The sequence below is a fragment of the Pelophylax lessonae genome (assembly GCF_965119305.1).
Source record: "Pelophylax lessonae genome assembly, chromosome: 8".
NCBI lineage: Eukaryota > Metazoa > Chordata > Amphibia > Anura > Ranidae > Pelophylax > Pelophylax lessonae.
In genome coordinates this window covers 271,791,279-271,819,126 of record NC_138775.1, presented here as the reverse complement: position 1 = coordinate 271,819,126, position 27,848 = coordinate 271,791,279, and the positions used below count along the sequence as shown (strand labels likewise).

Genomic DNA, 27,848 nt, shown 5'->3' with positions numbered 1-27,848 from the left:
TGAATATACATGGCTTTTAAAATCATTTTTATTCTATTTGTTAATTACCTATTATTATTTGAATCACCCCCAATAGTCCCGACAGGGCATTCTTCCCACTGATCACCAATGTAAGGAGTATTCTTCCCACTGATCACCAATGTAAGGAGTATTCTTCCCAATTTTTATTTATTTAAAGTCTTGCAATCAATAGGCATAAATAAGCATTTGTGAGAGCTGAGGCATTTGTAAAGGCTGGGGGGGGGGGGATTTGTGAGAGCCAGGGGGCATTTGTAAAGGCTGGGGGGGGGGCATTTGTGAGAGCCAGGGGGCATTTGTAAAGGCTGGGGGCGAGGTTTGGGATCGGGGAAGGTGAGTTCCTGCACCTTTTCTCTGGGAAAAAAGCCCTATTCAGAACAGAATTAGGCAGGAATCCGCCACAAATTGTGGTATAATCTTTACAATGTACATTGATCACAAATAATTTTTTTTTTTTTCTCAACAAAAGTGCAGAAAAAAAGTGTTTTAACTTTCAAAAAAAAAGAACCTTTTATTGCCCTGACTTCCTGTTAGAGGGTGGCTACATTAGTTCGCCACGATCGAACTGTATGTAGGAATCTAGCAACCCACTCCTGAGTTGGTCTATGTACTTTGAGATTTATAGTGTACATAGAGCATTACACAACTAGCATGCAGTGCCCATTCCAAACAAACCGACGTGAGAGGGGAAAGGAGAGGTTCACGAGCTGACAAAGGATGATTCAAGTCAAAAACACAGTAAGAAATTAGTTCATGAAAAATAGATTGCAGGGTCATTAAAAAACATTTCCCTCTGGGTGATCTGTGTACATTGCAAGGATTTTGATAAACCTTGTTGCAGATTTCTACCTTTTGTTATTCTAAAGAAATAGCAGTTTGTTTGCCTGTGTCCATGTGCTGAGTAAACCTCTATTGCAGTGATATTATAATTATCTATCAGCTGCTGCACCTGCAGGGCTCTAATGAGAAAAGTGACAGGGTCTGCATCCCTTTAGACATGATTTCCCTTTAAGAAGTATCTCATCTTGTGGCAGGGGATGCTCAAAATCTGTCTTGTATCTTAGTGCAGAATTCTGGGAAAATCTGTGAGCCAATCACACAAGCAGGAAATTACATTTCTGAGAGGTAAGAGGGGGGGATGTTTGGTATACCATCTGTGTACAGAACGCCTCCAGGTTGCCATATTGCATTTAAGTGCCGGTTCACACTGTTCCGACTTGTCAGGTGACTTGTTCGCCTGACAAGTAGCGCTCCATGCTGTGCAATGGTTCCCATTCTAATAGGAGCGATTCAAGTCGCTCCGACTTAGAAAAAGATTCCTGCACCTTTTTTTTTGCAAAGTCGGAGCGACTTGCATTGACTTCCATTATGTGAAGTCATTGCAAGCCGCGCCAAAGTCGCGGTGCACGGGCGACGGCATTAGTCGCCCGAAGTCATGTCGGATCAGTGTGAACCGACACTTACAGCAAATGACAGCATTTCAGATTGAAGAGGAAAGGTCATTTTTGTTAACATTCAATTACAATATGATTTGTGCTGCAATTGTATATGCCATGTTATATTTTTTTATTTGCTATTGCTGGAGTTACCCTTTAAGTACTGTATTGGATGCATATGGAATATTTTTGGAGAGTAAGGATATCAGCATCATTTTAAGGACTGGCAAACAGCAATATATTAAACTTTTGTATTTGGTTTTAATCTTGCTTTATGGTCTATAGTGTTTTATGAGTACAACACGTAACGCACACATTGTTCCTTTGGAAATATAATGGTCTAGTACTGAGAGTTCAGATAATGAATTGATCCGCATTTAATTCAGCTGCGGATTTATTCTTAGCTTTGATTGGACATCCGGAGTCAGTGGTCCGAAGGGAAGATATTTATTCTCTGAATACATGGAGATCGGCTCCGCCACATCACAGCCTCAACGATTAAAAGAGAAGTTGACGGAGTGCGGCGGTACGACCGCGCTCTTCAGCTGTGTCACAAAAATGAATTAATCTGTCCTTCTGTTCTTCCCTGCTCAGCCTCATTTCTCCTCCACTGTGAGTCGGCACCATCTACATTTTAATGCGGCTATTTTTAGATAGCGATCAATCCTAACAAAATACTTGTGAAGTCGGAGGGTTTTAGGTTATCCGAGTTCACTGCGGCTGCACGTTCATAGATCCTTCCAAGTTGGTGAGATCTCTGTGCACCTGAGAAGATAATGACCCATTGCAGGGGCCTGACTTTGAATCATGGGGCCCTAAAGCCAAATCTTGATGGAGCCCCCTGGCTAACTCTCTCAGGATCAATGTCAGCTGTGACAATAGGCATCATTGATCCTAACATAAAAGGGTTGATTTACTAAAAGCAAAAAGACTGTGCACTTTACAAAGTGCAGTTGCTCCAGAGCTTGGTAAATGAGGTAAAGCTTCACTTTGCAAAGAATACCCAATCACTTGCAAGGAAATTGAAAAAACAGCATTTTGGCTTGCATGTGATTGGATGTTGGAAGTCAGCAGTGCTTCTGCTCATTTAATAACATCTGGAGCAACTGCTAATTGCAATTAAGTAAATGAACCCCAAAGTGTTCCTAAATCAAGGACAGGCAGCAAAGGATCTGTCAGCAGGGCCACCATTGGAAATCATGGGGGCCCCTGCCTAACAATCCCTAAATACCTAATTGCACATGCACAGTAATCCCGCCAGCCACTCCCAGAAAATAAATAGATGTTCCCTGGACCCCATCAATTCAACATCAGGGGCCAGAGATAGACAAGGGACTATTTAGTCATTTTCGGAATCAGGCGGAGTTATCCTCCTGCCAAATAATCCTAACACCAGGCAAAACAAAGTTTTTCCATGGCAGTGAAGCTGTGCCCACATTGCACGGGTCAACTGCTGATTTGTCTAGGGGTGAAAAGAAAGCCTATACTCACCCGATCCTTCGTTCGACCAGAAAAACGGCACTCCCCGCGGTCCAGCGGTGGGCTGTTCATGGTCTACGTATGGAGCCTGCTCTGGGCTTGATGACATCAGGAACAGTCCAGGAATCAAGACTGCTGGAGCGCAGTGGGGGCTGGACCAGACTGGTGCTGGGAGGATCGGAGGACTAGGTAAGTAAATCTCCTTTCTCCTCTCCCCTAGACAAAAACAAGCAGTTAACCTGCACAGTACACCCCTCACATTTTTGTAAATATTTTATTATATCTTTTCATGTGACAACACTGAAGAAATGACACTTTTCTACAATGTAGAGGAGTGAGTGTACAGCTTGTATAACAGTGTAAATTTGCTGTCCCCTCAAGATAACTCAACACACAGCCATTAATATCTAAACCACTGGCAACAAAAGTGAGTACACCCCCAAGTGATAATGTCAATTGGGCCCAAAGTGTCAATATTTTGTGTGGCTGCCATTATTTTCCAGCACTGCCTTAACCCTCTTGGGCATGGAGTTCACCAGAGCTTCATAGGTTGCTACTGGAGTCCTCTTCCACTCCTCCATGAAGACATCACGGAGCTGGTGGATGTTAGAGACCTTGCGCTCCTCCACCTTCCGTTTGAGGATGTCCCACAGATGCTCAAAAGAGCGTAGGTCTGGAGACATGCTTGGCCAGTCCATCACCTTTACCCTCAACTTCTTTTGCAAGGCAGTGGTCATCTTGGAGGTGTGTTTGGGGTAGTTATCATGTTGGAATACTGCCCTGCGGCCAAGTCTCCAAACGGAGGGGATCATGCTCTGCTTCAGTATGTCACAGTACATGTTGGCATTCATGGTTCCCTCAATGAACTGTAGCTCCCCAGTGCCCACAGCACTCATGCAGCCCCAGGCCATGACACTCTCACCAGCATGCTTGACTGTAGGCAAGACACACTTGTCTTTGTACTCCTCACCTGGTTACCACCACACACGCTTGACACCATCTGAACCAAATAAGTTTATCTTGGTTCCAGTAATCCATGCCCTTAGTCTGCTTGTCTTCCGCAAACTTTTAGCGGGCTTTCTTGTGCATCATCTTTGGAAGAGGCTTCCTTCTGGGACGACAGCCATGCAGACCAATTTGATGCAGTGTGTGGCGTATGGTCTGAGCACTGACAGGCTGACCCCTATCCCTTCAAACTCTGCAGAAATGCTGGAAGCACTCATACGTCTATTTTCCAAAGACAACCTCTGGATATGAAGCTGAGCACGTGCACTCAACTCCTTTGATCGACCATGACAAAGCCTGTGCTGAGTTGAACTTGTCCTGTTAAACTGCTGTATGGTCTTGGCCACTGTGCTGAAGCTCAGTTTCAGGGTCTTGGCAATTTTCTTATAGCCTAGGCCATCTTTTTGTAGAGCAACAATTCTTTTTTTCAGATCCTAAGAGAGTTCTTTGCCATGAGGTGCCATGTTGAACGACCAGTATGAGAGAGCGATAACACCAAATTTAACACACCTGCTCCCCATTCACACCTGAGACCTTGTAACACTAACAAGTCACATGACACTGGGGAGGGAAAATGGCTACACTGTTATACAAGCTGTACACTCACTACTTTGTAGCAAACTACATTGTAGCAAAGTGTAATTTCTTCAGTGTTGTGTTGTATGTTTACAAAAATATGAGGGGTGTACTCACTTTTGTGAGATACTGTATTTTTTTGCCCAAAGTTAGGCTTTAATTTAAAGCTCCAGCCTGCCCTGGCAGATTGATATGGAAGAAGAGGCTGGAACTTTAATTAAATTGTTGGGAAAATTAGTAAACAGTCCCGTCTATCCCTGGCCCAGCCCTTGCTGCTGAACTGATGGGGCCTGGGGAATTTTTATTTAGTTGCCATCCTATGGAATTACTGTGCATGCGCCCTACGGTATTTATTTTCCAATGTTTTTATTTGAATATTCAAGGAGGAAAAAACAAACAATGTTGTACAGACAATATAATCAACGATCGTGGTTATCGTGCCACTATGCTCCTACATTTATATTTTACGCTTATGTATTATCTTCATCAAAAATATCTATTAACTTTTTTTTTGTTTTTTTTTTTACACTGATATAAAACCATTGTCAGTATTGCTGAGAGTAACATATAGGGTTGACCTCAATGGGGAGAAATATTGGTATATTTAGTGACCAGTCTTCTGGCCCTCCCCATAGAGCCAGTCTGAACATTCTTCATATTTAAAATATAAGTAGACGATGAAAAGGAAAAACAAACTAAATTGGAAGGAAAAAGAGAAAAGATGGAGCAGAAAAAGGGAAAGATGGGGTTTAAGGGTGTGATAGCATAGATTAGTTTGAGTTACTTCAGGTTAGATTCGATTTGAGTAGGTTATCTGCATGCTCGCAATAGACCCTTGGATGTGGTCTATATCAGTCCAACTCAGGGATCTCCCTCCAAATACTCAATCCACGGTCTCTAAACCTTTTCAAAGAGCTTCACTTTGTCATTTAGTATTGCTGAAAGGTGTTCATTGACCATTCTCCAAGATAATTTTGCCTTGAGCAGTTCAAAAGGTATGACGGCCGACCCCCATGACCTTGCGATCACTATCCTTGCTGCTACAAATATAAATCTGATTAGTAATCTGGTATGTCTCGGGGCGTTCTCCACCGTGCCCCCCAGCAGTACCTGTTTTGGGGATTTTTGAAGATTGACCTAGGTCAGGGAATAGACAAAGTTGTACACCCTAATACAGTACTGCCTCACTTTGGGGCACTGCCACCAAATGTGGAATGCCTTTCCCCACTGGCCGCAACCACGGAAGCAGAGCGGAGAAGCCCCTGGGATATAAGAAGCCAGTCTGGCTGGGACCATATACCACCTTAAAAGAACCTTAAAGGTTTGCTTCAATGATAGAGGTGTTGCTGAGGGCCCTGGAGGCATTTGCGCAATTATTTGCTATGCCTCTAATTCTAGCGATTCATTTAGGTCGGCTTTGGATTTCTCCATGTAGCCCTGTTTCTTTGCCTCAGATGTCGTAAGAATGACATATATTTTCGATATATGACTCCTGAGTTTGTCAAATTTTTTGCATAAATATTCCATCCCAGTCATACAAGCTATAATTTGCATTTTAGTGTGTTGATGTGCTGATTGGAAGTACCTATAGTTCTCTGAATTTGGCATTCTGTATTTATCGATCAAGGTCTGTTTGGTTAGCACCCCCCTATGATCTCACATGTCGGCAATTCGCAACAATCCTTTGTTTATCCACCAAGTGAATGCTTGAGGGGCAAGTCCCAGGGTGAACTCAAGATTCTGAAATAGGAGGGCTAATAGCCTAATTTATAGGCTTTGGATAGTCTGCCCCATATCCTGAGTGAGAGTGATAAAGATGGGCATAAAATAGCAGGTCTCAACTTAGGTGGTAGCCACATCAGATGGGAGATCGACCGCGCCCGGCAGGAGCAAGACTTTACTCGCATCCACAAGGGATGGGTAGTTTTCGTATGGGATCTGACCAGCTGCGCCAGCTCGGAGGCATAGAAATAATTTAGTAAGTCAGGAACTCCCAGTCCACCTCTCCCCCTGTAGGCATACAGAGTATGTCTGTTCACCCGGGGCTTCTTATCCGCCCATATAAACTGAAGCATTCTCTTCTGGAATAGTACTAGATTCACTTTGTTGAGTGCTACTGGTAGAGTGCGAAACAGATATAATTAAAATATCAGAATATTTTAGTAAGTCGGGAACCCCGAGTCCACCTCTCCCCCTGTAGGCATACAGAGTAAGTCTGTTCACTCGGGGCTTCTTATCCGCCCATATCAATTAAAGCATTCTCTTCTGGAATAGTACTAGATTCACTTTGTTGAGTGCTACTGGTAGAGTGCGAAACAGATATAATATCTTCGGGAGCACCTTCATTTTTAAAGAGTGCATTCTGCCGAACCATAATTGAGGTTGATTTTGCCATTTGGTTAGGTTATCTGTGAGTCTTTTAAACAGTGGAGGGTAATCTTGTGAATATAGAGTGTGCATGGATGGAGTGATTTGTATCCCCAAATATGGGAGGGCTTTGGGTTGCCATTGGAATGTCAAGTTCTGTTTTTGTGCTTTAACTATGTTATCTTCTAGTGATATGTACAATGCCTGGCATTTTGCGTGATTTATTGTGAGTCCCATGATCCGTGAGAAATGTCAGAGTATCGAGTATAGATTAGGAATGGAGTTGATGGGCAAAGACAGCATCATAAGGATGTCATCTGCGAAAAGTGCGCATTTGTATTCTCCCTCCCCCACTCAGTACCTTAAATGTCTATGCAGTTTCACATTTTCATGGCTAAGGGCAGTGGTGTATTTAGGTTTTGTGCTGCCCTAGGCCTGACTAAACTCGTGCACCCCCTAATTTAAATTTAAATATGACCCACCCAAGGCCACACCCCTTCCTGTTTAAGACCCCCCCCCCGTCATCTGCAAGCCACACCCTTCCTCTTTAGGCTTCCCCAACGCAGCAGCTGGTGAGAATGGACCCTAAGCTGTGTTGAGAGGTTTTTGCTTGCTTCAAGTAGGTTTTCCATACCTATGCAAGTCTATTAGAATGTAAAATCTGCATTAAGCACAGGTAAACGCAGGTCAGAAGGAGATCAAGTGCACCTGTCAATGAATTCTGAATGATCACTGAAACATCTCAAATTGATGTCAGAACAAATGCCAGTGCTAAGTGATAACAAAAGCTCTTCCAGTGGTGGAAGTGCTCATATTTTCCTGCTAAAATAGATTTGTCTCCTAGGCCCTGCCACCCGTCCCATAAGACTGGCTCTACACTCAAAGTGTAGCGCAAGCAGTGGGGACTCTTTTCATGCAGGAGTCGGGAGGAGGCTGTTTTTTTTCATGCGGGGGCAGCTTTTTTGTTGCCCCCCTGCATAGTGCCGCCCTAGGCCTGGGCCTTGTTGGCCTAAGCTAAGATACAGCGTTGTCTAAGGGCTCAAGTGCTAATATAAACAGCAGCAGGGAGAGAGGACAACCCTGCGAGTGCCTCTATAAATGTTGAGGGGGGTGGGACAAATACCCTTTAACCAGTATGGAAGCCGTGGGGTGGCTGTAGAGTGCTCTAAGCTTTGACAAGAAACGGGGGCCAAATCAATATTGTTTCATGACATAGAATAAATAGTCCCATGAGATGAAGTCGAATGCTTTGTGTACATCTAGCAATAACAACATTCCCCGTCTATTTCCCTTGGCATCCCAGTCTGAATGAGTTGCTGATATTACGTCTATTACTTGCCTGGTCTGATCTGAGGCCTGTCTGGTAGGAACAAAGGCTGTCTGATCAGGGTGTATATATTGTGCTAGAAACAAATTTATTTCTGCTGCTAGAACCTCAATCAGAATTTTTAGGTCTACATTGATCAAAGAGACGGGACGGTAGATCGCACAATCTCCATGATGTTTGCCTGGCTTGGGCAAAACAAGAATAAACGCTCTATTCTCATTTCTTGGAAGGGTCTTGCCCTTTTGGATCTTATTATAAAAGGAATGCATGTGTGGAATTAATATTTCCTGGTATTTTCTATAATAATGTCTGGAAAACCCATCCGGGCTTTAGACGGGTTAAGGTTTTTTATTGCTGCCCGTTTTTTATGATCCATAATCTCACTATCCATAAGTTCCATATGAGTATTTTGTAATTGGGGTAGAGGGATGTCCTGAAAAAATTGAATAGCCTGTGCCTCTTTCAATGGATCTGGCTTGTTGTATAGTGCGGAGTAAAAATCAAAGAATTTGCTTACTACCGATTGTGGATTCCGTGTTACCTGGCCTTTTTTAAGACGTAGCTTCGGTAAAGCCGCTGTATAGGTTCTGGGCATTTGTTTTCTCGCAAGCATAGGGTTGGGTTTATCTCCCATCGCATATAACCTATGCCTAGACCAGGATTTTTCTGCCTGAGGTGTGAGACTTAAATTTAGGGACATCCTCGCCATGTCGATTTTATGTCTAATGTCTACCTGAGGTGATTTACGCTGTTCCTCTCAGAGTAAGGTCAATGTTTCCTCTTGTTGTTTTATCGTATTTTCGGGAATCCGCTTTGCTCTAGCTGCTAGTTCGATTATTTTACCCCTTATGGTTGCTTTATGGACTTCCCAGTTTTTGGACGGGAATGTAGCAGAAGGTAGATTTTCACTGAAAAAGTTCTGTATTTCTGTTTCTATTGCTCGATATATGATCAGGTCATTGAGTAGGGAGGCATTTATTCGCCAGGACGAGGGGGTGGTTTGGACCACAAATCGGACAGCGTTGGCCTGATCGGAGAATGATCTGACAAAGGTGTGTCTAGAATTTTAACCGAATTGATAAATAGTAGCATAGGTGTCTGTACTAGGATATGATCTATGTGTGAATATGTACCATGGACATGTGAAAAGTGGGTATAATCAACCTTTTTTTCATCAAGGCACCCTAAACCTTTAAAATTATGGAGAATCTCGAGGCACTCTTTAAAATTATGAACAGTCTTGAGGCACCCCATCCTAAAATGTAAACACCATTCTATTAGTTTTACATAATGCAGTAACATCCACACATGTAGGAGACCCAATGTTATAGGTGAAAACTGGTACTGACTAGTATTCCAATGTTTCTCTTCTTCCTCAGTTTTTCTCCATCACTCAGCTAATATGACCCCAAAGCTGATGGAGAGAGGCAGGGGATAGTCAATCAAGGATGCTATGCAGACGACTGACATCCTCCTTATCAACTGATGACGCCATTGGTTGCTAGGAGGTTGGCAGCTGGAAAGTCCTAATGGTGCACAATGAAAACCTGTGGTTTTGTGTAAATCTAAAGCAAGCTTCATCCACCCGCCACCTTGTATACAATTTTTGGGCATTTTGCTGAGGCACCTCTGAAGAAACCTCAAGGCACCCCAGGGTGCCGGGGCACCCTGGTGGAAAAAGGCTGTATTAAATCATGTTGGTGTAATAACTGCGCCAGTTTACAACTCTGTTTTGGGACCTTTTAGATTACTATTTTGTTAGGATCTGATTTATCCAAAATATGGTCTAATGGATGATTACTATCTGCACTCAACACCACTCCCCCCTTTGTTTTTGGGAGCAATACCCCCAGCATTTTTTAAAAAAAGTTTACCTCCCCTACATTGAAAAAAATGAAGAAAAAGTTTACCTGCCCTACATTAGAAGAATAGTAGGATATGAAGGATACCTCCTGATCATTGATCTTTCCCACTGTCATGACATATCTACCTTCCTTGTCCCTAACAATTGTGGTGCCCTCTTGGCCCCCCCTGCTGAACTGATGGGACCGGGGCCCGGTACAGGAGGGCCTACTCTATCCCCCTGTCTGCCAGCATGGTCAGTACATGATTATGACATGTTCAGAACAGGTTTTGAATAAAAGGTATAGTTGTAGAAGTAATAATAATAATAGCCATAATGAAGTAAAGTTTACTTTTCTTTACCAATCTTCCTAATGGGGCCTCCTTTCATCCAAGACCCCATAGCGGTCGCTGTTTTGTTATTATCCCACTCATCTGTTCCGGGTGAGTTGGGTGCTTGTTTTTTAACCATTGAATAAAATGTATGTTATTTTTCTTACTTTAAACTATAGAATCTAAGTTAGATTATTCAGAAATAGATGTAGATGTAGGCCGCTACCTTCAGTTGAAAGCTAAAAAGAGTTTTTAACTAGATCTGAGTGTTTTTCTAGAGTGTACCTAATCCAGAGGTCTCCGAACTTTCTAAACAAAGGACTAGTTTACTGTTCTTCTGATTTTAGGAGGGCTGGATCTGTAGCCAGTGGGAGCTGAATCCATGTTTTACCTCTGGTCAGTAGGAGGAGGAAAAGTGCCCCATCATTGGTATTAGTGGGAGGAGCAGTGCCCTATTGTTGAAAAATTTTGCTCCAATGTTGGTGTCAGTGGTAGGAATGGTGCCTCGTCGTTGGTGTTAATGGAAGGCGTAGTACCTCATATCAGCAGAAGAAAACGTGCCCCAACAGCCAGAAAAAGGCAAGCGAATGGCCACATCCAGCCTGCAGGACCATCATTTGTATTAGTGGGTGGAACAGTGCTCTATTACTGGTATCAGTGGGAGGAACAGTGCTCGATTAGTGGTATTAGTGTGAGGAAAAGTGCCACATCATTGGTATTAGTGGGAGGAACAGTGCTCCATTATTGGTATTAGTGGGATAAACAGTGTTGCATTATTGGTATTAGTGGGAGGAACAGTGCTCATCGTTGGTATTAGTGGGAGGAATAGTGCTACATCGTTGGTATTAGTAGAAGGAACAGTGCTGCATTGTTGGTATTAGTGGGAGGAAGAGTGCTCATCGTTGGTATTAGTAGAAGGAACAGTGCTGCATTGTTGGTATTAATGGGAGAAGGAGTGCTCATCGTTGGTATTAGTAGAAGGAACAGTGCTCATCGTTGGTATTAGTAGAAGGAACAGTACTCATCGTTGGTATTAGTGGAAGAAACAGTGCTCATCGTTGGTATTAGTGGAAGGAACAGTGCTCCATCGTTGGTATTAGTGGAAGGAATATTGCCCCATCATTGGTGTTAGTGGGAGAAACAGAGACCCAGTGGGGTTTATTTACTAAAGGCAAAACCACTGTGCACTGAAAGTGCACTTGGAAGTGCAGTCGCTGTAGATCTAGAGGGGACATGCAAGGAATAAAAAAAAAAAAACAGCATTTTTGCTTGCACATCCTTGGATGATTGAAGTCAGTAGAGCTTCCCCTCATTTTAGATCTTCCCCTCGGATCTTCAGCGACTGCACTTCCAAGTGCACTCTCGTGCAGTGCACTTGTAGTGCACAGTGGATTTGCCTTTAGTAAATCAACTCCATTGCTGGCATCAGTAGTAGAAATAGTGCCCCATTGTTGATATCAGTGCCCCAGTAGTGCCCCAATGTTGGTGGCAGTGGGAACAATGGTGCCTCATCGTTGGTGATAACAAAGGATTCTCATATCAGCAGAAGGAAAAGTGCCACAAGGGTCAGATAAAGGCACGCAAAGGACCACAATTTGAAGACCACTGAGCTAAACTGAAACACAAAATTGTAATATATTGTAGCATAGTGGTCCTTAAATGTGGTGCTGCATTCAGTATTTTTTTTTTTTTCAGGCTTCTTTTCCTATTATGTCATCTGGTGATTCTACAAATAACATGCTTCCTTTCCAGCAGTGACAACACTCACTCATTGCACTGTATCTATGGAGGAGCAGATTTGTCACTCTAGGCTTCTTTCCTGGTTTTGACTTCTAACACCTCCTCCTCTCATCATCTGCTACATAAAAATTAGCAGAACCCCAGTTCTGTCTGTCTAGGCGGACTTTACTGGCAATGTATTGAGACCAAAATTGTAAACAAAATTGTAGCCTTTATTCACATCATTTTTTAAAATATGAATAGTCTATAATCATTGGGACATATAATGATATCCAGAGCAAGTGTACATCACAAATAACACAATATAAAAACAACATACAACAGGACATGAAGGAAACTAGAACAAAGGACACCCTCTCCTGTTAAGGAGGTTTGGGTGATCCTATATCCCCCACAATAACACCATGGGGTGACACAGTTCCAGTAGAAGAAGATATTACAGTGGCGGATATGTGCCCGGATACTGGCGTTCCTCTGATGGATTTACGGATATAGCTCTGTTACAAAGTCTCAAATGACAAATTTAAACAAAGACAGACTTACAGCTTGGTCTCAATAAAGCTAAGGTTTGCGAAACGCGTCGACCTACTGGCTGTAATATCTCCTTCTACTGGAACTGTGTCACCCCATGGTGTTATCGTGGGGGATATAGGAGCACCCAAACCAGGAGAGGGTGTCCTTTGTTCTAGTTTCCTTCATGTCCTGTTGTATGTTGTTTTTATATTGTGTTATTTGTGATGTACACTTGCTCTGGATATCATTATATGTCCCAATGATTATAGACTATTCCTGTTTTAAAAAAATATGTGAATAAAGGCTACAATTTTTTACACTTTTGGTCTCAATACATTGCCAGTAAAGTCCCGCCTAGACAGGCAGAACTGGGGTTCTGCTAATTTTTGTGTATCTATTTATTGTACTTGGATATGGCAGAGAGTAGAGATTTAATTTTACTCTCATCATCTGCATTACATAGAAAGAAGGGGTTCTGTAGTTCACAGAAGATAACTGGGAAAAGCTGATTAAATTGTAAGTTCCGTTTAGTGTTTGGGAATTTACAAACACCCTAAAATACTGGCAGGATCAATAGGTATTTTATGTACTTTTTATGCAAAAAGTATATGTGCAACATTATTTACTTGAAAACATAAATCTAATGCTGTCACCTCATCCAGGGACCGGTAAACTGCAATATATTTCATTTTCGTTCCCCAGATTTAGTTATCCTTTAACTCTGCAAAATTAGTTTTAGGAGATATTATAGAATGGTTGTTGTTGTTTTACTGCGATATTTTATTGCTAATCTATAATATTGATTTTTTTTCTAGGTATACAAGAATTCCCTGACAATATAAAATGCTGTAAATGTTTAACAATAGTTGAAGCCAGTGTCAATCCCATATCAAAGTAAGTGATTTGCCTTAAAAAAAAAAAATGAAGTATATTAGTAGCAAGATCAGTTTTATCTTGTGTTTATGTATTGTGTAAGATTGGTATACTATGACGTCTATGTTAAAGTAAACCTGGGCTTAAAGCAGAAATACACTGCTTCTTAGGCAGCACAAACCAAAAACATTATTTCATTAAATTTTATTATTTATAGCAAATTCCCCCATCCATCCATGTCTCTATGCTTTATTTTGCTGAGAAAGCACTTTAAAAAACACCCCCTCTAGCATTTGTGGCTGTGGCCATCTTGAGTAAGGGTGGATGATTAATGTAGTATTTACTTCCTGGAATCCATCTGCCCTTAGTTTAGGCATGCAGACAGGAGAATGTGCTTAGCTGAGAAAACCCTTCCTTCACTCCTGAAGAATCCTGACATCATTTGCCTAGGCAAGAAAACAGGGAATAACAGCAGAAATGTATGAATAAAAAAAAGTTCAAAACCGGTAAATATGATATACCTTCCTATCTATTTACTAATCGATAGCAGCATAGGGATTTAAAATAGTCAACGTTGATTGAGAAAGTGAAGTTCCACTTTAAATATGCAAGAAAAGCAACAGGATCACTTTAAGTTGGACCTCCCTTTTTACTCACCAGCCAATAGCCATGCCTTGCTGTCAAGTCATACCCTCATGCAGTTCTATGGACCTCTAGTGTGGCCTTCCTGATTGGCCCAATGCTGTCACGTGGATGAGTCACATGCTCCTTCATACTTTATAGTAGTGATCGACCGATATCGGTTTTTCATTGCCGATACCGATATTTTGGCCATCGCATATTGGTATCAGCCGATATTTTTATACATCTAAAAAAAAAATGTTTTTCTTTTTGACAGGTACTTTTGTGGAGGGATTTGGGGGTCTAAAAGACCCCAAACCCCTCCTCTGCACTTGAAAGCATTCAAATGCCAAGTTTGGCTGTTTTGAATGCTGTAATTTTTTAAAATCTGGCGCCAGACAGTACCCGGAAGTGATGTCACTCGTGACATCACTTTCGGGTTTTTGCATGGAGATCGGATCAGAACTGAATGCGGCTTTGATCGGGTCTTCGGCGGCCATGCAGGCTGGTTGCCCAGGTCTCCCAATGTGCACCTATATTTATTTATAAAGAATTGAATTTATTTTCTTTAATTGCACCATAGTCGCTTTTACACCTTTGATGATTGTTATCACTTCATTGATTATTCATGTGTATTTATTATCATGTTTACAGTAAGGAAATTGGTCCAATATATTTATTTATTATTTTGAATCATTTTAACTCAAATAAGAGGATTGTACAATATATCCCTGAGGCGCATAATCCCCTGCATTAAATTCCCCCAAAAAAATGATTAAAAAAAACAAAATGTTTCATCCTTTTAGGCCAATTTGTATTCTGCTACATATTTTTGGTAAAAAAAAATCCCAATAAGCGTATTTTGGTTTGCGCAAAAGTTATCGCGTCTACAAACTAGGGGAAAGATTTATTTCATTTTTATTTATATTTTTTTACTAGTAATGGTTTTCGATCAGCGATTTTTAGGGGGACTTCGACATTGCAGCGGACAGATGGGACCCCTAACTGACATTTTTGACACTTTTGGGGGGACACGTGACATTACTACAGTAATCAGTGCTAAAAATATGCACTGTTACCGTAATAATGACACTGGCAAGGAAGGGGTTAAAACAGTGGTGATCAAAGGGTTAAGTGTGAGCCTAGGAGAGTGTTTTCTAAATGTGGGGGGAGGGACTTGTGAAATGATCACAGAGACCTGTGATCCTATATAGAAGGATCACAGGACATCTGTGATCATTTCAGAGAGAAAAACGGTCAGCTGTGTTTACTTCTCTCTCAGCTGTGTTTACTTCTCTCTCAGCGGGGAACGATCGCGGGTGGCCGGCAGCAGGGCCGTCTTTAACACAGGGCAAAAGGGGCAGCTGCCCTGGGCCCAATCATTGTTGTGGGGCCCAAAGCAGTTGCCCCTTGAGCCTGCATTGCCTGCAAATAGTTGATAAGTGGATTTGGGACGGCTCAAGAAAATATTTGCCCAGGGTCCAGTCGGTATTAAAGATGGCCCTGGCCGGCAGCAATCGCAGCCGCCGGCCCTGCAGATCGGCATCCCCACTGCCTAGTGGGAGCCGGAGTGCGCTGCCGGTGGCATGCGCTCACCCCCAGCACCACGCGTGCGACCGACGTAGAGCTACGTCGGTTGACGCAGGAGAGCCAATCTGCCGCAGTAAAACTGCGGCGGGCGGTCAGAAACCGGTTAAAAATGTCATTAGCATGTTGATGAGGGAGGGGAGGCAGAATCAGGGAAGCAAAATATAAGCAGATTAGACTTCAGCTTTACCCGCTGGAGGTCTGTTCGTTTTTCCGATCCATCTTATAAGCCAGGTAGCCAATACATGAACAATTTATTGTCCTTCAGACAAGCTATTTATGAAGCAGGCTACTATGTTAACCTCACAGATAAATAGCGGAATCTTTAATATGAGCTATTTTTATCCAGCGCGGCCTGACAGGGTAATACAGAATAGATTGATGTGGCTCTTGGAAGGTACGGGCCATCCCTCTCTTCCTTCTAGATAAGATCCTGCCTTGATTGTACCAACAGGGATGTTGTGTTCTATTTATAGCGCTCGCTAGGCTCACATCTGTTCCATCAGAGCCGTGTTTATTTCCTCTTTAATTACATGTACGGCTGTGTTTAGATCTGTGACATGGAATGAACCTTAGAATTACTGCAGGCATTATATGTGATGGAACAGTGTTTGCCAAAGTGGTCCATTTACCATTGATGGTTTATCTCAGCATCCTCATTCTTGGTGGTGCACAGTGGGGCATGGCGGCTCAGAGGGTGCTGGATGGAGGAACAGGACTATATGTTTCCTTTTGGTCTATTAACCTCCCTGGCGGTATGATTATGTCAGGAATTATATACCAAAAGCGGTACAATTTTTTTCATGGAAATTTGGCGTTATGTATTATAGGCCTACAATTCTTAGTAATTACTGACTTAACCTGACCAAAACAAGAGTCTAGTAGACATCCCAGATGTGATAAATTTGAAACGCAAACGCATGAATTATAATCTAATCAATAATATCATTTTATTATATAATATATAATATATATAATAAAATTATATTATTGATTAGATTATAATTCATGCGTTATATATATATATATATATATTTATGTGTGTGTATATAGGTGTATTTTATATATATATGTGTGTGTGTGTGTATATATATATATATATATATATATATATATATACATATATATACACACACACACACACACATACATATATATATATATATATATATATAAATATATATATATATATATACACACACACACACATATATATATAAAATACACCTATATACACACACATACATATATATATATATATATATATATATATATATATAACGCATGAATTATAATATATATATATATAATATAAATGTGTTATATGTTTGTGTTTGGTGCAACGTTTGAATTTCCCTCCCAGTTCCGCTCCCATGCAGCATTGCTGCTGCAGGGAACGGAACTAGGATGTCATCAGACCGACGGACGAGCGGCAGGGATCTCGGCTGGCGGTCACAGCAATGAGAGATCATCGCTGGATCACCAGGAGAAGGTAAGAGACACCGCTGCGCTCTCTGCAAATCTACCCCGAGCGTGACTCGGGGATACCGATCCTAGACTAAAAAATCCACCCTGAGTCACGCAAGGGGATACCGCCAGGGAGGTTAAAGAAGAATTAAAGAATTCTCTGGATGACGCCACCATGAAGAGTAGCCAACCTCAGAATGCAGCAGGGCAGCCACTCGGCGCAGGACCCAGAAACTAGTGGAGATCAGTGGAGTAGTGGTGTCTACTTCAGTGGTTTCCAGATTCCAGGGGGATCGGCCAGCCAAGTAAGGTGTATACATATGTAGCACCCTCCTAGGTAGGTGCTAGGAAAACACATTTAGTGGCTCTTTTCTGCTTATCAGGAGAGCCAGATCTGTTAGCCTGTCTCATGTTTCCAGGTGTGATTTATTGGGTCTAAGGGAATCTCCCCACTGTATTCAATAAGGGAGCTTGTTGGACAGTGGAGGAAACCTAACCAATAGTGCACCAGGGTTTATGGCTGTCCCAGTGGGTGGGCATTGCTGCAATGCATCCTGGGATTGGTTATAAATCTGGAGGGAGCATGTGACAGGGCGTCATTTGGCGGGAACAAAGTCCCAGGAGGAGGTGGACGCTTGTCACTCCTCCTGCTGATGTGAGGAAGGTGGTTCAGGCAGTCGGCCTGTTAAACTAGGTGTGGAGCTGGGCTGCAGAGGATCCAGTTTGCTGACCAGTGGAGCTGTTGGGCAGAAGACTTTAGGAAAAACAGTATTGTGAGTACTGAGGGATCTGCTCAAGGGTCTGCCTAGGAGAGGAGACCACTCCAGAGAAGTCAGGGGATCAAGGAGCCAGCTCACACACATTGTTAAAGGAAAGGGGGTGCCAAGTAGTTAACCCTGAAGATTAGGGATAAAGGAGGTGCCAGGAAGGGCCCTGAACTTGTTCAGCAGTACAGCTTACCTCAGGATACAGTTTACCTCAGGAAGCTCTATTACTTCATTCACAGCCAAGGGCAAAGTGAAACAGCGGCCTAGCCGTGACTAGCTCTATTCAGCGTTACTCGGCATCATACAGCGTTAATCAGCTCTATTCAAGTCGTCCCAGCAAATTGTGCATAGTTCTTTAAGTTGGAGTATCCCACTCATTCCCTTCTCCTATCCAAGTTCCAAAAAAAAAAACTTAAAAACCAAAAAGATACTGGACTGCTTCTTGTCTGAGGTAAAACACTTGGAAAAATGCCAGACTGTTCTGTTGTTGCTATTGGTAACCCAGGAGAACCCACACACAGCAGCTCCCATGGGAGTAGTGCTACACATAGTTACATTGATCAAAGCTAAAAAAAAATCTATACCTGGAATTCTTCTTTAAATAAAACATTAAAAGTTTATTGATAGAAAAGGGGAAGGAAGTGATTGGCGCTGCCTGGTGGGGTGCTTAGGGAATATGATCTTACTATACTACTGGTAGGGTGTTGTATAGGGGTCTATACAAAAAACTCCAATTAGGACCTGTGTGTAATATGCTAAAATAATTGGTGTATCAAATGACAAAGCCTGTGTAAAATCAGGACAGGTCTATGTGCAAATTATAAACTTAAAGTAAAAACTTATTTAAAATATATCAGCAAATATATACCATATGTGCAATTGTGCAAAAAGGTGCAAAGGTGAATACCAGAGGTGAAGTGATAGGTAATATATGATACAATAATAAATATCAATAAATAATGTCCAATAGTAAATTAGCACCCATAAAATGACAATCGGTAAGTATGATCATAAATATACCAATAAATATAAGTGCGAAAATAAATAATATATATATATATATATATAGCTGCCACTGAATAAATAAGTGCAAAGGTGCAAAGGTGAAAAAATTCCTTCTAATATATAACCGTGCAAAAAAATGGTAGTATAAAAAGTTTAAAAAAAAAAAAAAGGTGTCCGTATAAATTATCAAGCAAATAAGTCCAAACGCATGTGCAGTCTCGGTGACTTTGAATCCAGAAAGAGTCCTAAATAAGTGTAATCCGTATATGGTGGTCAAAAGTGCTCTTTTATCTATGCCCAAAGTATGGTGGGTGGGCAGAAGTAAGAAGTGTTCCCCTGAGCCTGGGGTCCTGCGCTTACCAGATTCCCTTACCCCTACAGGGGTAAACAGCGGGTCGGTTATTAGGGGATCGCTCCCACACACTGGCAATCAGGATGTCCCCCGATCTCGGTTCCTCTCCTTAGTGGTCTACAGATGTCAGCTCAGTAAGTGTATATAGAAGTCCAGTACAGTAACCGGGTATATGGGAGAAAAGGGAAGGAGCCTCCAATAGTGTAAAATAGTTTTGTAAAAATGCTTTATTTAGATAAAAGACAAGTACTCACATAGTATAAACACAAAATGTATGCCCGTCTGGCATAGGAGCCGCAACCTCCTCTTTCGCGGTGCACGCCGAGAGATAGCGTGCGTCCCAACCGCCGGATGTGCGTTCCAAGCCTCGGGTTCGGTAGACGGAAATGACGTGGTCACGCTCTCGACCGGTTTCGTCTCACTGACGTCATCTGGAGAAGGACATCTGTAGACCACTAAGGAGAGGAACCGAGATCGGGGGACATCCTGATTGCCAGTGTGTGGGAGCGATCCCCTAATAATCGACCCGCTGTTTACCCCTGTAGGGGTAAGGGAATCTGGTAAGCGCAGGACCCCAGGCTCAGGGGAACACTTCTTCCTTCTGCCCACCCACCATACTTTGGGCATAGATAAAAGAGCACTTTTGACCACCATATACGGATTACACTTATTTAGGACTCTTTCTGGATTCAAAGTCACCGAGACTGCACATGCGTTTGGACTTATTTGCTTGATAATTTATACGGACACCTTTTTTTTTTTTTTTTTTTTAAACTTTTTATACTGCCATTTTTTTGCACGGTTATATATTAGAAGGAATTTTTTCACCTTTGCACCTTTGCACTTATTTATTCAGTGGCAGCTATATATATATATATATATTATTTATTTTCACACTTATATTTATTGGTATATTTATGATCATACTTACCGATTGTCATTTTATGGGTGCTAATTTACTATTGGACATTATTTATTGATATTTATTATTGTATCATATATTACCTATCACTTCACCTCTGGTATTCACCTTTGCACCTTTTTGCACAATTGCACATATGGTATATATTTGCTGATATATTTTAAATAAGTTTTTACTTTAAGTTTATAATTTGCACATAGACCTGTCCTGATTTTACACAGGTTTTGTCATTTGATACACCAATTATTTTAGCATATTACACACAGGTCCTAATAGGAGTTTTTTGTATAGACCCCTATACAACACCCTACCAGTAGTATAGTAAGATCATATTCCCTAAGCACCCCACCAGGCAGCGCCAATCACTTCCTTCCCCTTTTCTATCTATTTAAATGCTCCCCCTTTAGGGTTGCATTTCTTGAAGTGGGCAGCGTCCAGGTGCGGTGTTAATCTTTACATATATACCCTCCATCCTAAGCGCGGAACCACATCTACCCTTTCTCATTAAAAGTTTATTGTTATATCTGTTCAACAAATGCATAAAGTACCTGCTGATCCTGCTAGAAATCTAGTGAGCTGATAACGGTGCTCTTTGCTTCTGCTGTATTGTTATCAGGTAGCATTGTTCACAGCTTTCTCAACTTTTTTACCATGGAGGAGCCCTTAAAATATGTTTCATATTTCAACCCCTGCTAATAATTATCATATTATACAGTATATAAAGCTCACAGTAAATTAGCCTGGTAGTCAGTGGGAAGTGTGCTTCTTATATTGGCTTTCAATGGGCATGCTTCCTTCATTGTTGGTCAATGGGAAGTATGCTTCTTACCATGGGGGTCAATGGGAAGTATGCTTCTTACCATGGGGGTCAATGGGAAGTATGCTTCTTACCATGGGGGTCAATGGGAAGTATGCTTCCGTCATTGGTGGTCAATGGGAAGCATGCTGCTTACCTTGGTGGTCAATAAGAAGTATGCTTCTTACATTGGTGGTCAATGGGAAATATGCTTCCTATATTGGTGGTCAATGGGAAGTATGCTTCCTTCATTGGTGGTTAATGGGAAGTACACTTCTTACATTTGTAGTCAATGAGAAGTATGCTTCTTACATTGGTAGTCAACGGGAAGTATGCTTCCTTCATTGGTGGTTAATAGGAAGCATGCTGCTTACCTTGGTGGTCAATGGGAAGTATGCTTCTTACATTGGTGGCCAATGGAAAGTATGCTTCCAATGTTGGTAGTCAACAGAAAGTATGCTTCCTTCACTGGCGTTCAACTGGAAGTATGCTTCTTACATTGGTGGCCAATGGAAAGTATGCTTCCAATGTTGGTAGTCAACAGAAAGTATGCTTCCTTCACTGGCGTTCAACTGGAAGTATGCTTCTTACATTGGTGGTCAATGGGAAGTATACTTCTTACATTGGTGGTCAATGGGAAGTATGCTTCCTATATTGGTGGTCAACGGGAAATATACTTCTTACATTGGTGGTCAATGAGAAGTATGCTTCCTTCATTGGTGGTCAACGGGAAGTATGCTTCCTTCATTGGTGGTTAATAGGAAGCATGCTGCTTATCTTGGTGGTCAATGGGAAGTATGCTTCTTACATTGGTGGCCAATGGAAAGTATGCTTCCAATGTTGGTAGTCAACAGAAAGTATGCTTCCTTTACTGGTGTTCAACTGGAAGTATGCTTCTTACATTGGTGGTCAACGGTAAATATACTTCTTACATTGGTGGTCAATGAGAAGTATGCTTCCTTCATTGGTGGTAACGGGGAGGATGCTTCCACCTTTGGTGGTTAACAGGAAGCATGCTTCTTACATTGGTGATCAGTAGGAAGTATGCTTCCTACAATGGTATATTAGTGGTCATCCAGAAGTATGCTTCTAACATTGGTGGTCAATAGAAAGTGTTCTTTCTTCATTGGTGGTCATCGGGAAGTATGTTTCTTACATTGGTATCTGTGGTTATATATCTGAGAGGCAGAAACTGTTCATTGCTCATGGAACCCTTAGCAACCTTTAGAGGAACCATAGGGTTACATGGAACCCTGATTGAGAAAGGCTGATCTATGGACCGCAGAACACCTCCACCATATGTGATAGAGATAAGGAGAAGGGAGGGGGGCTGCTTTGTAGTCCTAAGATATACTCACCCCAAAAATTGCGAAAAGTAAGAGGTAAAACTTGTCAGGTGAGACTGCAGGAGCCTAATATGTACAGTGTTGAGGAAGGAAGGAAGGGAAGGGGAGACATGACTAAAACCTTTAACCACTTCAATACCGTACACTTTTACCCCCTTCCTGACCAGGCTAATTTCAGCTTTCAGTGCTTTCACACTTTGAATGACAATTACACTGTACCCAAATTAGATTTTTATAATTTTGTTCACCCAAATAGAGCTTTATTTTGGTGGTATTTGATCCCTGCTGGGTTTTCTATTGCTTGCTAAATAAACGAAAAAGACCAAAAACACATTTTTCTTTGTTTCCGTTAAACATTTTTTCAATTAACCGGTTCCCGACCGGCCGCCGCCTATTTACTGCGGCAATGTGGCTCTGCTGCGCAAATCGACGTAGGTCTACGTCGGTTGCGAGCAGGCAGCTAGGGGGCGAGCGCGTGCTGCCGGCGGCGGGGAAGCCGATGCACGGGTCAGGTGGTTCTGATTGCCGCCTGACACCCGCAATCGTTTCCCGCTGAGAGAGAATGGTCAGCTGTTGTAAACACCGTTCTTCTCCCTGGAATGATCACAGAGCCCCTGTGATCCTTCTATATAGGATCACAGGTCTCTATGATCATTTCAGAAGCCATACCCCCCCCCCCCCACAGTTAGAATCACTCCCCTAGGCTCACATTTATCCCCTTGATCACCCACAACGCTAACCCCTGCCAGTGTCATTATTACAGTAACAGTGCATATTTTAGCACTGAGTACTGTAGTTATGTCACTGGTCCCCCCAAAAGTGTCAAAAATGTCAGTTAGGGGTCTGATCTGTTCGCCACAATGTCGCAGTCCCGCAAAAAATCGCAGATCGCCGCCATTACTAGTAAAAAAAAAAACATTAAAAATTACATAAATCTTTCCCGTAGTTAGTAGACGCGATAACTTTTGCGCAAACCAATCAAAATACGCTTATTGCGATTTTTTTTACCAAAAATATGTAGCAGAAAACAAATTGGCCTAAAATGTTAAAAATTTAGATTTTTAAATTTTTTTTTGAGAATGTCATATAGCAGAATGTGAAAAATATTGTTTTTTATTTTCAGAATTGTCGCACTTTTTTTGTTTATAGCGAAAAAATAAAAATCGCACAGGTGATCAAATACCACCAAAAGAAAGCTCTGTTTGTGGAAAAAAAAATACATCAATTTTATTTGGGTATAGCGTCACACGACCGCACAATTGTCCCTAAAGTAACGCAGTGCCGAATCACAAAATATGGCCTGGTCATTAGGGGGAAAATCTTCCGGTCCAGAAGTGGTTAAACAGACCAGACAGGATGGTATAAAGTGGCTTAACAACCACTTTAAAGGGGAAGTTAAGATTCCAGGGGGAGGCACTTGAACCCCCTTGCGGATGCCCATGGCCACTTTAATGACAACTAGCACTACCAGGCAGCAGAAAGAGCACAGGGATTAGAGGGAAGCTATAATGGTTTTGGGTCAGCTTTATTTTAGCTGTTTTTTAGGTGTATTATTTTTTAAACTGTTGTTTCGTATTTTTTGTACATTATAAAAACCTTTATTGTGCATACAAACATTTAGCCAAAATAAAAAGGATTCTTGGTGCACTGTGGGTTAGCTAAAGGGGCCACAGGCAGTGCCTGCTTTTCTGGCTCTGTTGGATTATATTTCTTACTGAATTGTCCAATGAGGGGTGAGTCACAGAAAGAATCCTAAAAGTAGTTTTTATTTTAACACATTGGGCACAATAAAATAAACATTCCCCAGTAAACTCTTTGTTGAAATTCTTACTCCGGGACTTACAGTTTACAATTTTCAGTACAGATGGCTCCTGCTCTCTCAGTGCTACTTTCCTGAACTTCCAGTCTTCATGAGAAAGAGTTAACAGTGTACAGTGCAGTCTCCAATCAGCCTGTTAGCTTGGAGAAGAAGAGTAGAGGAGTGCCTTGCTATCCTAGGCTATGGGGCTGTGTGTTTATATTGATGCACACAGTGTAGGGAGATACAACTCCAGACCCTGCATTCAAGAGAGGCTCCGGATTAGAGATTGACCGATTATCGGCAACACCGATATATCGGGGGCCGATCTGCACTTTCCCTGATTTATCGGAATCGGCTTTTGATTTACAGATATTGCCAATATTTCAGGGAAAGTGCTTGTACCCGGGTGCATGCTAGAGGCATCACCCGGGAACCGGTGGCCATAGCTGACGGTCAGGTGTCTTGTAATGACAACCGATGCGGCTGAGAAGCCGCTCGGCTGTCATTACAAGGAGCGGGAGGGGACGCCCCCCCCCCCTGCCGCCTTCCGTGGCTCGTCCGGGTCTTCCGTCCCACTGGGAGACCCCGGAATCCTACCTTCACCGCCGCCGTCTGACCCGGGTCTCCATTTCTTTGAATTTGGCGCTGCCGCGTACCCGGAAGTGATGTCATGACATCACTTCCGGGTACTGGTGGTGCCAAATTCAAAGAACTTACAGCATTCAAAACAGCCAAACTTGGTGTTTTGAATCCTTAAATGCAGAGGAGGGGTTTGGGGTCTTTTAGACCCCCAGATCCCTCCACCACAGTACCTGTAGACATTAAAAAAATAAATAAATACATGTTTAATGTCAGAAAATATCGGCAGATATCGGTCGATACTGATATCCGATGACCAAAATATCGGTATCGGCGGGAACAGTATCGGTTGATCACTACTCCAACATGAACCAGGAAACCCAGGGTAGAGGCCATGACTCCATCTTAAACTGGAACATACAATCTTTGTGATGTAGGAGCGCTGGACCTTATGCGGATGTGTTTTGACGGGATAGGTGGTTTGGGGTCCTAGAGGCTGCTCACCAGCAACTGTGGGGTCTTGCTGGACCCCCAGAGGGGTTCTTTGAAGTTGTGAAAGGATGGGAGCACCACACCAGCTTGTACAAACTTACAGAAGATTTTTATTTTGGAACAGCCGGCTGTTCCAAAATAAAAATCCTCTAAAAGTTTGTAGAAGCTCGGGTGGCGCTCCCATCCTTTCACAACTTTAATAAACTGGAACATAGGCAAGGATTAAAGATAATGAAGCTGCATACTCAGTACGTGATTCATTTAACTGCTGAAAGTGCTTTAAAAAAGAGGGTTTAATATCACTTTAAGTCCTTTGTTAAAATTACATCTTGAGCTTTTGAGATCTGTAAACAACGGGCTGTATAAAGATATAGATGTAAAGATAATACTTTACCAACTTTATTGACAAGAATACAATACATCAATATGTGACTCTGGTGATGTATTCTGTTAACATTCATGCATCCATTTCTTTCTTTCTTTTTTTCAGGCTACCGGATGGCTTTACTCAGCTCCTTAATTTAACTCAGCTGTACCTTAATGATGCCTTTCTTGAGTTTCTTCCAGCTAATTTTGGAAGGTAAGCAGAGCCTGGGGTTTAAAGGGTTATTGGTGTGACATTATTTAATAGACACGTGTACTTGCCGATCATTCCTATTTATAACTTTCCACTTCTCCTGCATGGGTGAGTCAACGTTCTAGAGTCATTATATTAATAACCACATTGTGTGAACGTGTTACATTTACCTTGTAATTCCTCCATTGTGTAGGCTTTGTGATAAACTCCAGAAAAGTCCAATGCTATCTACAGTATATTCTTGTTTGACAAATTTCTTCGATATATCAGGCACATTCCCAAACTTTACTTTTTAGATGTTAAAGAAAATAAAAAAATTGGAAGTCTCTTCTCAGTATATATTATTATTAAATTAATTATTGTTATTATTAAAATTGTTGCACAAAATTTATATTTTGGAGCCAAGAACGAAAATTCAGGATGCACTTGGCTAAAACCGAAAATGACAGTTTTTATATATTGTGAGGGATTAGCTCGGTGGCGGGTGTGGATGACCCCTTGGGGGGTGCGTTTTCCCAGAGAGGTAGCCGACAAGTGCTTGCAAACAAACAGTGTGGTTTATTAAATGGTGTTTTCTTCACCAGGCTGTATGCAGCAAAACATCCAAAATAAAATAAAACAGAAAATAAATCCTTGCCTCTGTGGGCGGCTACCTTCTCACAACTGGAACCTGCCTAAGTGTCTGTCTCCAACCTACCGTCGGGCAGACTTCCTTGTCACATAGCGGACACTCAATAGTCCTTTTATAATAGCTTCACAGGGCAACACAGTCCTTTTGTTTCTTTCACATCAACAGTTCGTCTTCTCACCTTTGAGACGTATTCACCCTTGGTTACCGTCCCGGGCACACATCACTCCGGGGGGTCTTCTCCCAGGCCCACACATCCTGTCGGGAGGCACACGCTGACTGTCCTCCTGCTCCCAGCCCACATGGCTTCAGGATGCAGCTTCTGGAGGCAGCAAACAATAGGACTTTCTCTGAACAAATTATAGAGCCTTAACTCCCTCATTCTGAACAGGTGAAGGCCTTTCAACTTCCTGCTGGCTAGCTCTGTAGCCAACACCCTAAATTAATTAATGGACTTTCTAAATCAGGTAGAAATGTATCTCCTTCCTGTGACTACATTCCCAGATTTAGCTGACTTCCTGTTACATACCCCCCCCTCTTGTTTCAACCCTAGGGTTGGGACACAGATTTCCAGGCACGCATGTGTCAAGCACTGCTGACTCACTGATAAGCCTCCTATTATCCTCAAGCTTCCGGATGAAACTGTTTTGTCATCTTCATTGACGGATTTCTCATAAATGCCACACAGTTTGTCTCTCATCTCATATACACATTCTTCAACTGCATTTTTGGCATCATTTCGCTCCTTCTCGTTTCTGTCATCTTCATTGACAGCTTTCTCATAAATGTCAGACAGCTTGTCCCTCATAACCGTCTGTCCAATCCACCATGGAGGACCGTGATCCATAGGCAACTCAATTGGGCTAGTCTTAATGTCTTCAACATTCTTAAGACGCCTCTCTCTGCAATCCATAATTGTTTTCCACAAAACTTTGAGAACCTTTGCTTCACTAAGCTTTGTTCCAAGTAGGGACTCTTGACATCCCTCTGTGACTTGAGTTGCCTCTCCATACAGCTGTACACAATCATTGACTTTTTGTTGTAAAAGGGAATGATCTTCCTTCTTGAGCTTTGCTTGCTCTAAGATGCTGTGCAGAGGATTTTCCAATTGAGACAACAGGCTGTCACACATTTCTTCAAAGTGACCCCTGTTCCTTTTCCCAGAGATATCAATATCATTCAAACATTTCATATTCATAGGCAGATCTGAAGCATTTGCACTCATCAACTTCTTAAACTTTTCGCCCTCCTGAGCGAGTCGCAGTAAAGGCCTACTACTTGATTTGATATTCAGTTTATATTTCTTGCCAAACTCTTCACAGAAGTAGCCAACCAGAACATCATCAACTTTCCTTCCACCAACATAGGGGTCAAAGGCAACAACACAGTTGAACCCAGC

General features: G+C 42.0%; 1 protein-coding gene across 6 annotated transcripts in view; it reads left to right on the top strand.

The window, feature by feature from the left end:
• LRRC7 (leucine rich repeat containing 7) overlaps positions 1-27,848 on the top strand; it is a 597,872-nt gene that overhangs the window by 304,018 nt on the left and 266,006 nt on the right. For all 6 annotated transcript variants that reach the window (XR_014225588.1, XM_082265612.1, XM_082265611.1 and 3 more), the window contains exons 5-6: positions 13,452-13,530; positions 25,735-25,824. Coding sequence is in view for 5 of the 6 variants with exons in the window: in XM_082265612.1 (XP_082121738.1) it covers positions 13,452-13,530; positions 25,735-25,824 (169 nt within the window). In the remaining variant the exon portion in view is untranslated. The remainder of the gene's footprint in view (positions 1-13,451; positions 13,531-25,734; positions 25,825-27,848) is intronic.